This window comes from Lolium rigidum, chromosome 2 (assembly GCF_022539505.1).
Source record: "Lolium rigidum isolate FL_2022 chromosome 2, APGP_CSIRO_Lrig_0.1, whole genome shotgun sequence".
In the NCBI taxonomy this organism is placed as follows: domain Eukaryota; kingdom Viridiplantae; phylum Streptophyta; class Magnoliopsida; order Poales; family Poaceae; genus Lolium; species Lolium rigidum.
The window spans coordinates 275,039,415-275,055,348 of NC_061509.1; the positions used below are offsets into that span (position 1 = coordinate 275,039,415).

Consider the following 15,934-nt stretch of genomic DNA (forward strand, 5'->3'; position numbering starts at 1 on the left):
TGAACGCAACAAGCCAGTCGGGTCGCCATCTTCGTCCCCCATGCTCCGATTTGGAGGTTTCAAACGAACGAACCTAGGCCCGGTGAGACTGTTGGGGTTTCGGCTGCGCCGAGATTTTAGCGGTTTTTGCCTCCGGGGAGGAAGCAGCAGCCCTGCCTGTGCGAGGCCAGCGAGAAAATAGGAACAAGGTCACGGGCAGCCCCAGACGGAGGTCACGGACAGCAGATCGATGGGAGGACGGGGGCCTGCGCCGGAGCACCTGCGGAACCTGCACACGGAAAAGGCAGAGAATGAGAGGGGCGGTAGAGAGATACCACGGGAGAGTGAGCCTCGCGGGGATTGGAAGGTCGGACGGAGGCCGGCGGAGCCATTCTGAGCCGGAGAAGGATGGCGGGGTACCTGCGCCGCCGCCGGCGACGGTACGGGTTCTGCGCGACCTTTCGGCGAATGAAGATGGCAAATGAGAAAAAGAAAAAACTACTGTACCAGATGATTTTGCCAGAGAACTACAATTTTAGTGTTTTTGTTTTGAGAAATAAATACCACTTCAGAGGTACAATTTAAGGTTTTTTATGTGGGTATGATCGTGACAAGAAACACAATTTTTTGTTGCGAATCAAAAGCACTAATTTTCGTGTTTAGCTATTTAACACGATTTTGACTATATGGGCCCACTTGTCATGTCCACGTGGCAAATGAAAAGCAAATGTACCAACTTCATTTTACAAAACAACCTCAATTTCTAATTTTCGTGCCACACATAGGTCCTTATCAATTTCCCACACACACGCCTTGGTCTTTTTGCCCTTTCTGGCATCGATGTCGCATGGGGTGCGAGTTGTCGCTGCCTCGAGCACCCGCCGGTCGCCGTAAGAGGACAAGCTGAGCGAGCAGTGGGGAGGTGGGCGAGCCGTCGCTGCCCCGCTCTTTGCCGTAGTGCACGAGCACCTACCCTGTCGTCGCCTTTGGTCGGGGACACACTTATATCGAGCAAGCTCCACGCCGCGCTCAGGCGAGATGCGCGAGCAGTGGAGAGGCGTGTGAGTTGCGCGACCTGCAGATGAGACCATCGTGGCGAGGGGTCACCGCCAACCAGGCCTTGTCTCGAGCTACCGCTGCCCGATGGACGAGTACCGCCGCGTCAGATGTTGATTCCTAGTAGTGGAGGCGGGAAGCTTACGGAGGCTCACCGGTCGGTGCAACACCGGGAGGAACAGAGGAATGACTTCCATGACTTGAAGCAGAGGCCACGACGGAGACGAGCGCGAGGGTACGGCACGCGGATAGGGACGCAGAGAGACATGGTGCCACGTGCCGGAGGGCATCGCTCCGTGCAGCGTAGACAACCGAGATGGGTGGCGCTCAGGGATGCAGCAGCGTTGCACAATTCAGGAGTAGAGAGGCTCAAGTACGTGAGCTAGGGAGGTTGGGGAGTGGCGAGCCAGCGTTGCGCTCGGGGAAGAGACAAGGGCCTTTTTTTCTCTGTCCTCGAGTTCGGGGAGGTATGTGCTATGACAAAGGAAGCTGGATTTTGGTTGGATTGATCGAAGGTGCCAAGAGGAAAATAAAAAGAAAGGGAAAAAAGAAAATACCTAACGCCTACCCTGAATAGTGGAGAACCTGTCTATGAAAGAAAATAATACTTTGAGGGTCAATTTGCAAAATCTAATAGGTAGTTAGATTTTCAGTTACCCGTATACTTGACAGGTGGACCCAAATGGTCAGAAAACAGGTTAATACCACTATTTGGCAAAACGAGTGCTTCCTGTCACGACCATATCATTGAAATTGTATGAAATTATATTTATGTGTCAAAACACCGTCAAATGGTAGTTTCTTGATAAGATAGTCCGAAATAAGGTAATTTTTTTGTCAATTCCTCCGCCAATATCCAATTAGAATTTACCATTAGAAACAAAAATAAGGAAAATATCAATCTGTCGTTTGGATTGATGAACCCCAGATTATATAGGGGCTGAGTTAGCAAACAATGTAAACCTCTTCACAGGGAAGTAGCAAGTACTAGACGAACTCTTTTTCTTCCAGGGTATCTAAGGGGGCTGGAAGGTTTTTAATGAGGCGGCTTGCTGGCTTAATATAAGATTTAAAAAAAAGAAAAGGAAAAAAGAAACAATTTCTGGATAGACTGGCAGCCGGGGCCCACACTAATCGTGTCCCCTTCCCATCCCGACTGCAGCTCTCTCCTCTCACACGAGACGCGGACCAACGCCGAGCACACGCGCGCGGCCAGCTTCTCCTACAAGGCCGGGCCGTCGGCGAGCGGCGCTAATGGCGCTCGCGCTCTCCACCCCGTTCGCGCCCTCCAGTTCGGCGCCCACCACCTCCCGCTGCGCTTTCCCTCCCCGCGGGGTCCACTTCGCCGCCGCCGCCGCGGGCAGGAGCGGCCTCCCGCTCGCGTGCGCCGCGCCGCGGAGCCGCGGGCGGGGGCGGCGCGGCGGGAGGCTGGTCGTGTGGGCGGCGGCCGACTACTACGCGACGCTGGGCGTGCAGCGCTCCGCGGACATCAAGGCCATCAAGGCCGCCTACCGGAAGCTCGCGCGCCAGGTGCTCGACGCTTGTCCCCTCCAACTATTTTACTCGTTTCATTGGCCTATCTGCCCCTTTTTATTGGATAGAACAGTTCCATGAGGAGTTCAGTTGGTTGAATCACACATGATGTCATTCTCTTGTTTGGATAATAAAGTTGTGTTAACCGTGTATAACATTGGAGCCATTATGTTGCTACTTTTTCCACAACAGACCAACTTCTCGGCCCGCGCTGTAAACTTTAATCACTATTTCTATTGGTGAATAACCGGATGATCTGGTATGGGCTTGCACGAAGTTGCTGCTCCGCTGCTCCAAGTCTCATTTTGTTTTTGTTTTATTATTGGTAGTTTCTGGTAGTTGTTCATGTGCGCTGAATTAATATGGCTCGCACGTCCAAGGTCTTTCTGGCTGGATTTTTGAATGCTCCACAATAAACACTTCCTAATTTCTATTTTGAACACATCTTCAATATTTGATTGCTTTTATTTATACATGAAATATCCCTCAGTTTTGTCAATAATAACACAACTAGTTCTGATAAAAGTTCTTTTTAGATCAGATGCGGCCGTTTTTTACAGGCAAACGATTTAGAAGAGTGTGTCCTGATACCATTCAGAAGAATTTTTAGTGAGATCATTACAGTTACATCCACAAGAACAAATCATAGTGTTTTCTTTCCTTTCTAGCTTCATACTCCAGCAATGTTCATTCTGGAACCATTAACACTGGAGAGCCCAACTCTCCTACCCATTGACATCAGTGTGCATTGTGCCACTACCATGTAGGAACCACCAGCATCATTGCTAGTTGAAGTTGTGCTAGGATCCTGAATCACAAATTCATGCTATTTAGGGCTATGTCTACATATGAAATCCAATGTTTTTGCCTTTAATCACGTGCCACATGCAATTGCTGTTTGCGGGGCCGTTGGAGTTGGCTTTGATGATTGGAGGGGGAATGAGATGATATGCTTGTGAGTTGTGAATACAGCTAGATCTTCAGAGGTATGTATCTGTTCACGTGAATCTGGTTGTGTAAGGATGCTGCAATACCATTTGAAGCCCACAATGGTATGGTTTTGGACCTAGGAGAGGATCTTATATAGGTCGTAGATTATTAAAGGGTAGCAGGCGTAAAGCACCCCTCCATGATAGGTTTAGAATGTCTTCATTCATTGCTATTTTTTTTAGAACGATAGTTGATTTCATATTTGAAGTGTGCGATTTATCACTTCACCAAGTGGCATGTTTTTTACCAGGTTTCAACATATGATGTGTACATTAGTTTCAAGTTACATTAAAAAATTGAGTTGTGACAATTTCTTCTCTTTTCATTTTATCTTTACTTTGTAGTATCACCCTGATGTCAATAAGGACCCTGGAGCAACTGACAAGTTTAAAGAGATAAGCTCAGCCTATGAGGTATGCACTGCATAGTTCAAAACACTGTGTGTGGTCTACAATCCAATCTACTCGGTAATCAGTTTGGATGGAGTTGCCTGTCTGAGTTATGAGTTCCTCTGTCTTGGTCCACTCTTTACTATTTAATCAATAATAAAGACCTTACGTTTTCTTTGTTGTCTTTATTCTGCATTCTGCTGTGCTGAATCTCATTATCATCAGGTGCTGTCAGACGATAAGAAGAGGGCGTTGTATGACCAATATGGTGAAGCTGGGGTTAAGAGTGCGGTTGGGGGTTCTGCTGGAGCTTATACGGTACTGCCTTTCAACTCTTCTTTGTTCTACCATTTAAATTGCAGTATCTTTCAATGTGACAACATGTATATTAATTTGAGTTATTTGGCTTATAAGAATACTTGACTAAAGTAAGTACCGTGGGGTTTTTCTGCTTAAACCAGGCTTGAGCTTTTTCCCATTTCTCTATGCAGAGTAATCCATTTGATCTGTTTGAGACATTCTTCGGAGCAAACATGGGTGGTGGTGGTGGATTTTCTGGTATGGACCAGAACGCATTTAGGACACGCAGAAGGAGCGCTGCTGCTCAGGGTGAAGACATCAGGTTTGTTGTAAGAAGGGTTAAAGTGAAATGATATTCAGAGCCCAGGTGTTTCACTAATGAGAAGGACTTGCTAAAGCTGTTCAAACAATTAGTTGATAACATCGTGTTTTCTGATTAGCATGAATTTGGCCACAGCTGCATGTTTTTGAGGTCCAGCATAATTTACAAGAAATAATACCTAAAGCATTTGAGGTCTAGCATTACCTGCAAAACCAATGTATATTAGTAGTATGAAATCAACTAAATTATAGTACTATTTTGTGTTGTGATCTTGGCTGCCTTGTGTTTATTAGCAACAAATGTTGCGCTTATTAGATCTACAAAGTTGTAGCTGTAATTAGTAACATTTTGTATATATAATCTAGTGTGATTTTAGACTTACACAGATTTATTCCACCAGATATGATGTGACTCTGGGGTTCTCAGAGGCAATATTTGGAACAGAAAAAGATATAATATTATCCCATTTGGAGACTTGTGATACTTGTAGCGGTTCTGGTTCAAAGGTTGGCTCAAAGACAAGAATATGCTCCACCTGTGGTGGGCGAGGGCAAGTAATGCGAACTGAGCAAACACCATTTGGTCTCTTCTCCCAGGTAACAACGAAGCATAACTGTTTATCCCCTTTACATTGTCATTCCAGATTTTCCAATAAACACACACTGACAACAGTGTCACAGCTTTCATGTTACAATAAATAGCTTTGGGACTATATTTCGTTGGGGGTAGTGTTATAACAAAATAAACATTAGCAGACAATTGTCAATGAGACATCGTGAAACTAAAGAAGATACTTGTACTATATGCTAGGGTATGAACAACAAATGACTGAAATATTACAGAAGTTGAACTTGAACATTTAGAGTAGCAAACAAGAAAGTGTAAAAGAACAGGAGCTAAAGCGGACTTTACTTTGTCAGTGCACCTGGGAGCTTATCACCTTGGGTGGACTCCTGAATTATTTTGATACCGGAGTTTCTTTTTAATGTCAAAATGAGTAATTTTATTTTGTGAATGCCTATAAACTAATTCTGATGGGTTGAAACAGCCAGGAGATGGAAATTTGCAGAAAATTTAGCATCATTCAGAACATGATAGTTCTCTTGTTTGTCCAACGATAGATGGCACTAAGTGTCTGAGTTATACTGCTCACTTCTGTAAACTAGTCTAATACTAGCATACCATATACAATATGCTCTATATAAGGTTGTCGAGCCTCAGGATTCTATTTCAGTACAATATCCAAAAATCTGTTATGATTAGTCTTGGTAGCCTGTACTTGTATGTTTACGCTTAATTCAATTACAATATCTAGCCTGTACTTGTATGTTTACACTTAATTCAATTTGATTATTTATGACAATTTTTCGTTGTTGCATAAGAGCTTTTCGTTTTCTTATTTTGTAGGTTTCTATTTGCCCCACATGTGTAGGAGAGGGTGAGGTCATTTCAGAGTATTGCAGGAAATGTTCAGGAGAGGGACGTGTTCGTGTCAGAAAGGAGATCAAAGTAAAAATTCCTCCAGGAGTTAGTAAAGGTAGTACACTTCGTGTACGTGGTGAAGGAGATGCAGGACCGAAAGGGTAAGCAAAGCATTTTCAGAAGACCCAAACATAAGTTATATACTTCATACTTTTATCATTGTGTTACTAGAGGAAATTATGTGGATCTTCTCTATAGCTTTGCTTATCCATATTTTAGGTTTACTTGTAGTCTACGTTACATAGTTTTGGAATTAACTACCGTTAGAACATAATAATTTGGCCATGGAGTACTGCCAGTGGCATTCACATAAGAGGCACACATCATTGCTCTGTTGTTTAGGCGAGTGGAAGTTTGTGGTCACCAGCTAGCAACAGGAAGTTACTTTCAGACTTTAGGTCTCTACATTTGTGTAGAGAATATTTTAATACGTTAAGCGCATACAGGATGGAAATAGCTTTCGGGTTATATGGATTTTAGTTTTTTTTGAGAGTCAACCAAGAGCTTTAATTAATTGTCACCGAAATTACATGCTTGTTCAGTACATTGAAGGATGTATTCTGGCACCTGGGATATCCAGGCACAGTCCGGGTCAGAAGAAGATGCAAATTTAGCAATGTTCTGAGCAGCTAAATTTGCTTCTCTATTTACATGCAAAATATCAAAATAGTTACATCCTTCTACCAGCTCCTGGATCTGTTTCACAGGTAGAATACTAGCTCTATGACTGTTTCTTGTTTTCCATAGCGAAACTAGCTCCAGCGAATCAGATTCTATAATAACTTGGCTAATGTTCATGCGTCTGATTAATTTAGCTCCATCCCTACGAGCATTATGCCTCAGCAGTTAACACGTCAGGGATAAAATCATGCCATGTACTGCTTGCCACAAGTACCATGCCATTATTATCTGTAATCACCACACCTGATTTTCCTTCCATACTATTGGTAGTATAAGCTGCATCTACATCTACCTTATGAAAACCTTCTCGTGGTCGTTGCCAATGTGTTTTGATCTCTGTCTTGACTCTGGAATATAGTTTTGAGCTGGCAAGAAGATCTGCTACAGTATCATGCACCCATCTACAAGCTTGTGTGATTTTCATCTGAGAATTTCCATGTAGTCTAACACTACCAAACCGACCACATGCCACAAAGAATATAACATGCTTTGTCTTCTTCGCAAATAGATGTATCAAGTAAATCTTGCGCCCGAGATAAAGGATGCAATTTTGGAAGTTTAATGTTAGAGAGATTTGAAAGTAGTCCAAAAAGTTTTAGCGTAGGGGCATTCAATTAGAGCATGGTATATTGTATCCCCTTTTGCACCAGACTCTAAGCAATTACCTTGTTTCTCTATATGCCTGTGAAGCAGCACCTCCCGAGCTGGTATGAAACCATGAATAACTCGCCACCAGAAGGTCCTAATTTTAGGAGGAACTGCCAATCTCCAAAGTTTAATCTATATGGATTTTAGTTTGTATTTGTAGATGGGCATTGCAAAAATTTATGATTTATGATTGAACTTTCAGGAAATGTCCAGATCATGTTTTTGTATGCTGTGTGCCTTTCCTTTAGCTTTCATACAATTCTTGTGGTTCAACATGTTCTATTTTTTAAGTTTTCATATCTTCATTGCGTGGATGTCCAATTAAATCCATGCTGAAACCCTTGTTTTTTTGGAAACAGAGGCCCCCTGGAGATCTTTTTGTTTGCCTTGATGTAGAGGAGCCCTCTGATATTAAAAGGGATGGTATCAACTTGTATTCCACTGTGTCGATAAGCTATGTTGAAGCTATTTTGGGTACTGTTCAAAAGGTAAATCTTTCTCTGTAGGAGTTTCCATCTCTTTGTGATCCCCAATTCTGATATTTGGTTTCAGCTATGCATTGTCTTACTTCAGTAAGCACATAGTTAGGTGAATGTATGAAGTTCTCACTTCACCTAATTAATGATTAGAAACAGCTCAAGAAAAGAAAATTAGAATCAAGATCTAAAGTAAAATAGTTTGGTTGCAGTTCTGATATAATTACCAAACTTTTAGTCATGGATGTGTTGTGATACCCCAAGTGTGTATGAGAGTTCATTCCGCGTTGCTTGTGCGAGTGTCATTTGGCGTATTTTCCTGCTGCTTTATGCGTCCCGGGAGTTCACAGTAATCATCGATCAGAAGATGCTATATTTTTTTGTCAACTCTTATTCTTAGGCTTAGATACTTTAACTATATTTTGGATCATGTTCAGCTCTATTTTTAATGCTAATGTTTCCCCCCTTTTGGGTTAAGATTCAATTGCTCAAACGTCAGATCATTGTATGTAATGAAAGCAAGGAACTTCCTGATGTTCCTTGCTTTCATGACCAGAGGAGGTGATCTTGTGACCTAGACTAGATGTGAGATTTGATTAGAAGCAAGTCTGTATTAGCCATGATTTTTAAGTGATGCTAACTTGAGCTGCGTGAATGTTAGAGCTACTGTTAAGCGAGGCCTGATCAGATTTGTTTTGCTCGATCTGATTCAAGTTTTGTGCCTTGCAACCGTAGATGGTACAAAGCAAAGTGCCATGTTGGTGGTTGTCTATTTCAAGTATGATGGCATATTGTGGTTGTTCATTTCATGTATAGACTACTGCCTACTATGTTTAAATTATGGTGTTATGTAATAAGTCCTTTCAAAATTTATTGCAAGCAGGTCAGAACTGTTGATGGAACTAGTGAACTTCGAATACCTCCAGGCACCCAACCTGGTGATGTAGTGGTCCTAGCTAAGCAAGGTGTTCCGTCATTGAATAGGCCATCTATACGTGGTGATCATCTATTCACTATTAAGGTTTCTATACCAAAACGTATAAGGTGAAATACACATCGTCTCCTGAGCTTATTCTTTGAGTACACGCTGAGCTACATAAGCACCCAGACCCTTGTCTCTGAATTACTATAAACTGGTGTTTCTTTCAGTGGGCGCGAAAGGAGTTACTTGAGGAACTTGCCTCGCTGGCCAATGGTGGTTTTGCTCGTGCACCAGTGAAACCAAAGCGTAAGCATGCATATATTAGATCCTTCTTTTGTCTCCATCTCTTCAGCCAAGTGTTATCTCGTCAGAACTTTGTTGGTGTCCTATCCTTATTGCTTGATCAGGCAAGTTTAAAAGAAACTAAAGTCTTGCATGTGTGTTGCAGCTATTCGCCAAGAGAACGGAAGCAGTGTTGCTCAAGAAGTACCAGATCAACCTGATGAAGAGGAGGTTGACTGGTTGAAGAAACTTTCAGATTTTGCTGGGTAAATGCTAAATTCAATTTCATTACAACGTAATTGCTGATGTGATTTTTTTTTTGTTTGTGTCTCATGATTGCCAGAAGGCCGTATAGTATCCTCAAAACCCTCGCTGATGACTGTCACTTATGCCTGAATATATTCTCATTCATTTTCTGCTTCCTTCATGTTTATTGAAAAGCATGTTAATGTGGAAACTTATGGTAAAAAAGTTATTGGTTATGCTGAAAAAACTTGAAAAAAAGTTGAACTGTGCATCCTCTTTCTGACATGTTACAAAAATATTGGAAGGATAAGTAAAGTCCAGAATAACTGTCAGTTTTTTTTTTGCGGGTAAGAGTAACAGTCAGTTTGAATGTAGAGGACTGATGCTGTCGTAGTTTGACCAAGTTTTGTGTGATAACCATTGCATTTGCAGTCTCTTGTGTATTATGTCGATGATGACCAAGTTAATCTCCATGTTGAATTCTTTCAGATCCATTGTCAATGGCGCATCCAAGTGGCTGAAGGACAACCTGTAGCCTGTAAATATCTTACTGCAGTTACGCCAATTGTCAATTCATCGGGATTCGAAGCGCTGCCACATGTGTTCTGTTGGAGATGTTCATCCTTTTACAGGCAGTGGAGTGGCAACGGAGAGGGTTGAGTGAGTGTCAGCTAATTTTATTGACGCCATTTCTATTTTTGATCCCCTTGTAAAGCATGGATTTTGCTGTAGTTCGCATTCGTTTTCCAAGAGCATGTAAACAGTCCCAAGTCACGGCCGCTGATGTTAAACTTACATCCACTGTAAATACATATGTCGTTCCAATAGTCTGTGTAAGCTAATATTTTTGTTAACCTAAACTCAGAATATACCCGTATCTTATTTAAGTTGCAACTGCCCCGCCCTCTTCTGCCCTACGGCAAGATTTCGATTTTCGTTGCTCTATCGGTCAGTTGCTGTTCCTTTTCTCACAATTTCACCCCATTTTCCCCTCTTCGCGAGAAGTTTCACGAGTTCCATGAACAGCAAAAGAGAGATTCTATTGGCCAGTGGAACCTGGTGCTACCTGTTTTACTGCGTCATTAGTAACAGGACCGGAGCTTGGTTGGTAGCAAAACCAAAATCAGTAGCTACAGAAGCAAACCAAGTGTAGGAAAATCAGGTTATGTCGCTGGCTTTTAGCTTGCCTCCTGTGTGTGCTTGTTAGTGTTTTGTGTTGCTCAGGACGTGGGTGTTAGCTGTAGTTTTTACGGTGTTCTCTTCAGGCTGTAATCGTTGATGCAACTCGATTCATTACACATTTTCGGCTGTAACTTTTCGATGGTAGTTAGCCTACGTCGTGCTATTTTTCCTAGCTTCTTTTAATTACTCAATGGTCATTTTTCAGCACAACTTTCCAACCGTAAATTTCAAGCGGTAGTTACCCTATGACAAACTTTTAAGGTTGCATAATTTTATGACCGTAATTTGTTGTCGGCTATTAACCATAAACTTTCTCTTAGATAGTAATTCTCTGACACAACTTTCGATCTGTATTTTTCCTACGTGATTTACATACTCTCACTCTTCAATGGTGCATAATTTCTCTTCAGCACCTAAATTTCCCGTGTTACTACACGCATCAGAAAATACACCCCAGACATGATATATCATCCAACCAGTGTATACACATATACTACCTACCGGTGTGAATATATATAGCTCGTGACGTTCCACCACATGGGCATTGGATAGCCATTATTTTCTACCAATCAACAAATGCCACGCCGGCATTTGCTAGAAAAAATATATGTTTTTTTTTATGTTTCTCTCCTTTTCCCAGTTGTAGTTTCAAGTTGATTTGTCGGTTTTTTTTATGGTTATTTATGCACGCAAAATTTTGACCGCAACAGTGATTATTCGACATTAATCCTTCATCAGCATGCTGGTAGTTATTCGACGCAAATCATAAGCTCCAAATAGTAATGTCCCTATGGCAATTATTTAAAACGGTTTTCCAATGGCGCGTAGTTCTTCAGAGATGGTATTTTCTTACGGTAATTTCGAAAGGTGCACAAGCAGTAATCTTCATTGGTAATTTTCAAATGTGCACGGGCAACAATTTTTAGCAATAATTTTCCGATGGTAACTCTCCATCTGTAGTTGCCTTTTTCTATAGTTCCTTCGTGGTTCTGCTATGATAACCGCGAGAAACAAAATACTCCACTATTTGTCGCCTCTTCTATTAAGAAATAATGTTAATACCTTCTGTTAATCACATAATGACCGCCCCTTACGAAAATACTACTACCTTCTTCCACATCTATTTTGACAGAAAAAAACTACATTATCCATGGCCTCTTCTATTCAAGAAACAAATGTTACAGTTTTTCATTAATCTTCTCGTGATAACCCTACGAGCACGGCGTGCCGCTGTGCCAATGCTTCCTACTACTACTACAAATAAAATAGATGATGACGGCCTTTGGAAATCTCCAGCAAGATATTTTTAGACTGCATGCATTAGAGCTCTCTGTCAAGATATTCAACGGTACTAAAATATACATATACCAAGATTTCAAATAAATGACACAAAGTAATCAATGATGGCATGCGATTGCTTTTTTACCTTTCTCTACTTAGATTTTTTTATATTTAATCATTGGTTTTCAAAAGCCAATGGCTCAATGGGGAAACAACAAACTTCTTTTCCATGCAAACATATGGTCTAAAATGTGTGTAAAGTCTATTATGTACAAGCAGTTAACAATGTATTATTCTAAAATTTTGTATTATCATTTATCGATATTATTGTATTGTTAAAAGTAAATTCGTATAGCGATAGAAAAAATGAGTAAAAAAGTTCACTATAAATGATAACTATGAACTACCTCCGGTACAGATTAACCGGCGTGCATGTAGAATTGCTGGAACCAAGGCGGTAGTGGATTGGAAGTGAAAAGTGTACGCTAGAGTCTAATATTGCATCGTTGATTGTGGAATTAATTAGGGGAGTCCAACAATTGGATTAGGCTCACCCTGCACGCAAAAGTATCCAAACGAAATTGCCCAATGACAACAGCCTTTAACCTGCATGTATTGGATCTTGACCGTTCATTCAATCTGCATGCAGTAGTTGTTCTCCCTGTTGGCTCCCGTTCACACTGCAAGCAACACGGTTGAAAAAGTGAGAGGAGAGTTCGAAGCGGAGGAGATTACGCCCTAATTAAATGTGGTAGTTAATGTAAACACACCTAAATAGGTAGCGATTTGAAACTGCATGGTTCTTCAGCAGCGCCGGTTAATCCGATCCCCAGGGAGTACTATTTTGGTTTCGACACACGTAAGGTATTAAATGATGTAATCAATATATCGTATTGTCCAAACCCCAAACTATTACACTGACCTAGGAAAATTGGGCGAGAGGAGAGAAAAATCTGGTGATGTTATGGTTCTCCAATACATATAAATCAAATTTGTAAATGGATGACAAAAACTAGAAGACGAGAGAGAAACCGGACCAAATCTCGAGTCCAATGTTGGACGGCATAGAGAGAGAGAGAGAGTGAAGAAGGACATAAACGGAAACCACGGTGGACACACGATTTGATACAACACTTTGGCGAAGCTACAACCACTGCAAGTATGTTTTCGCGATACAACAGTCATTGCACGTTAATTTTTTCATTAATCTAAAATTCATGGTACAATATTTTGATACGCTTTGATGGCTGCGACACTTGCTGAACTTTAGGTTGGCAAAGTGTGGATGGGAGCCAAATAACTCCTAAATGCACACCCATGTCTTGAGGTGCAATATTTTGACACCCTCCCGGATAGAAGAATGTTTACCCACTTGTGCATATCCATTTTATTCATCTTACAAGGCGTTGAGTACAATTTAAAGTGAAACTGAACAAGGGCATATCAGCTTGAATCCTGTGAGGAACTGAGGTTGAGGAGGATGAGGACGGCGGCCACCATGGGCAGGGACACCATGAGCAGCGCCTGCACGATGTTGGGCCGCGTGATGTCTGGTAGCAGGACGCTGCCGTACTTCACGGCGGCCGCGCCGCCGACGGACCCGAGGCCCAGCGTCCACAGGTAGCCGGCGTCGTCGTCCTGGATAATTTAACACATGAGCCGAAGGGAAAACCGAGTCAAATCTCGTCAAATGGCAGCAATTATTCTCGGTCGACTGGCCGCTGAACCGGCCAGAGCAGAACACAGCAGGGCATGATTTCTTTGGTTGATGGTGAACATGTTAAACTTGCAGAGAGAGAGTTCATGTATGCTGCTACCGATTCAGATAAAGGAAATCTTGGACTTGTGTCTCTGATGGTGCAGGCGAGAGAAGCAAATGAATGCACCTCCATGATGCTACGGAAGAATACGCGTGTGAATGGAAGCGGCCGGCTGACCTGCGGGGTTCGCTCCTTGCTGCCAGGCTCCGCCTTGGCGTCGTTGGCGTCGCGGGAGAAACGAGCGAGACCGACGCCGCGCCTCGCCGCGCGGGAGTCCTGGCGGCAGCTCAGGCGGAAGCTGCGGGGCAAAGGCGGCGGCGGGCTGGAGATGGAAGCGGTGGCCGGGGATAGCGCGGCTACCGCGCACGCGCCCACCATCGGAGTCCAGACGAGAGCGTCCGTCAACAACCGCGACAGGAAGCAGAGAGGGACTTCCGCGTAGCGCGCCGGTTCGCCTTATCCACTATCCCGCTCTGGACCAGGCCCAGGTGGAACGGACCCATCACAGACTCCATCCCGATTTCAGGCCCGTGATCCCTTCCAGCTATATACGGCTGAGTACACACTCAAAACAAAATAAAATAAAATAAAATAAAGCTACTCCCTTCGGTCCATACTAAGGCTGGTCATAGTGGGGAGAGTAACTTAGACTAGTAACATATGTCATGTTACTAGTCTAGTTTATTATCTTCATAGTAGGTACTCCCTCCGTCCATAAATAGATGCCAAAGATTTATTTAAATTCGGATGTATCTATATACTAAATCGTGTCTACATACATTCAAATTTAGATAAACTTTTGACATCTATTTATGGACAGAGGTAGTAGTAACTTATATGCGGTGTTATGCATTGTGTCATTTATTATGTTGTAGACTCATTTTGCTTTAGGGTGTGTGATGTTATGGTAACATATCTAGTTACCACTTCACTCTCTTTCTTCATTTATTGGTATGCCATGTCACCAAAATGTCTTGAGATGTGTGATATTACTAGCTATGTTACTCCCAGTGGCGGAACCAGCAATTGAACTAAGGGGGGTCGAAACCAAGCTCTAATTTTTTTTAACAGAAAAGAGCAAATGTATTCAATAAAAGAGGTCCAAACAGATTCAATTTGCATATTTCATCAAGTACAACAACAAAATAACTATAAAAAACAAGAACACCAAAATAGAGCTACATTTTGATAAGATAGTATCATACCATTAAGTTGCCTCCTCGTCGGCGTCCATCGAAGGCAGCCGGGGACGAGTCGAGCTGGGGGCAGCCGGGCAGGGCCGACCGGCCAAGCACAGGCCAGGAGATTGGAGTCGGAGATGGGGACGAGCTGAGGCGCTGAGCAGGGAGAGGCGACTGGAGACGAAGGCGGCGGCAGGCCGGCGGGAAAAGGCGGCGGGCCGCCGGAACGGCGACGACAGCACCGACCTCCTCGACCTGGTCAGGGACGCCGAGGCCCTGGCTGAAGCGGAGAAGGGAGCAGAGGAGGAGCAGGCGGCCCATGCGACGATCGACGCCGAGATGGAACAGCGCATGGTGGCAGCCACCGCAGCCGTAGAGGACTCTGACTCCGACATATCATGGTCTTTCGATGACCATGATGCGCCTACCCTAGAGGAGAAGGCGGCGGAGCAGAGAGCTATAGTCGAGTCCTTCGAGACGCTCAAGGACGACGCCGCCAACGCGAGGCTGCAGCAGTGCCTGCTAGAGGACGCGGCAGCGCACCGAGCCCTAGAAGCCGCACGGGAGGCGGTGGAGAAGCAGACGAGGGAGCGACGCAACGACAGGCCGGCCCGCCAGGCAGCAAGTAGTCTAGGCTTCTAGAACTACTTCGTATAATTTGAATGTACTAGGTTTCTATGCTTTCTATATATGTTGCAAATCTTTAAAAAATGGGTTGCCTCGGTGGGAGCACACCCAGATGCAAACGGACGCGCAAACAAAATACGTTCGCGAGGCGAGCAAATGGACGCTCGCGACCTCTTTTAGGAGTCCGAAATGTGTTGCCCCATTGAAGATTCCCTTAGGGTCGATTATTTTTCCCCAATTTCTGGGCCGGGTCGACCGACCATCCTTGACCCGGTGGTGGCTCCGCTCATGGTTACTCCCACTGCGAGCAATCTAATGGACTCAACTTTATCCAAATACACATGCATCTAGATACATCCGAATCTAGACAAAGTGAAATCCATTAATATGGACCGGAGGAAGTATATACATTGAGTAGAACGATCGAGAAGGCACACCTACGACCAGCTCTAATCAACGATCTAGCTCCTCCGGGTAGAACCCTGAGATGGCCGGTTCCGCAGATCACGCGACAAGAATGAAGGAATTCCATGGACAACGACCAAGCGGCGGCGGTGGCGGAGGTCCATCGGATCATTGCTCGCCACAAGAGCCGTG

General features: G+C 43.5%; 1 protein-coding gene and 1 pseudogene across 1 annotated transcript; one reads left to right on the plus strand and one right to left on the minus strand.

Moving 5' to 3' along the window:
- Window positions 1–2,274: 2,274 nt before the first annotated feature.
- LOC124693475 lies at window positions 2,275–10,200 on the plus strand (annotated as a pseudogene).
- A 2,753-nt stretch (window positions 10,201–12,953) lies between these two features.
- On the minus strand, window positions 12,954–13,907 carry LOC124690969. The gene is made up of 2 exons (XM_047224276.1): window positions 13,707–13,907; window positions 12,954–13,407 (listed from the first exon to the last, which is right to left on the minus strand). Exons 1-2 carry the CDS (start codon window positions 13,905–13,907, stop codon window positions 13,213–13,215), a joined length of 396 nt encoding a protein of 131 aa, XP_047080232.1. The 3' UTR covers window positions 12,954–13,212.
- Between the last annotated feature and the right edge of the window lie 2,027 nt (window positions 13,908–15,934).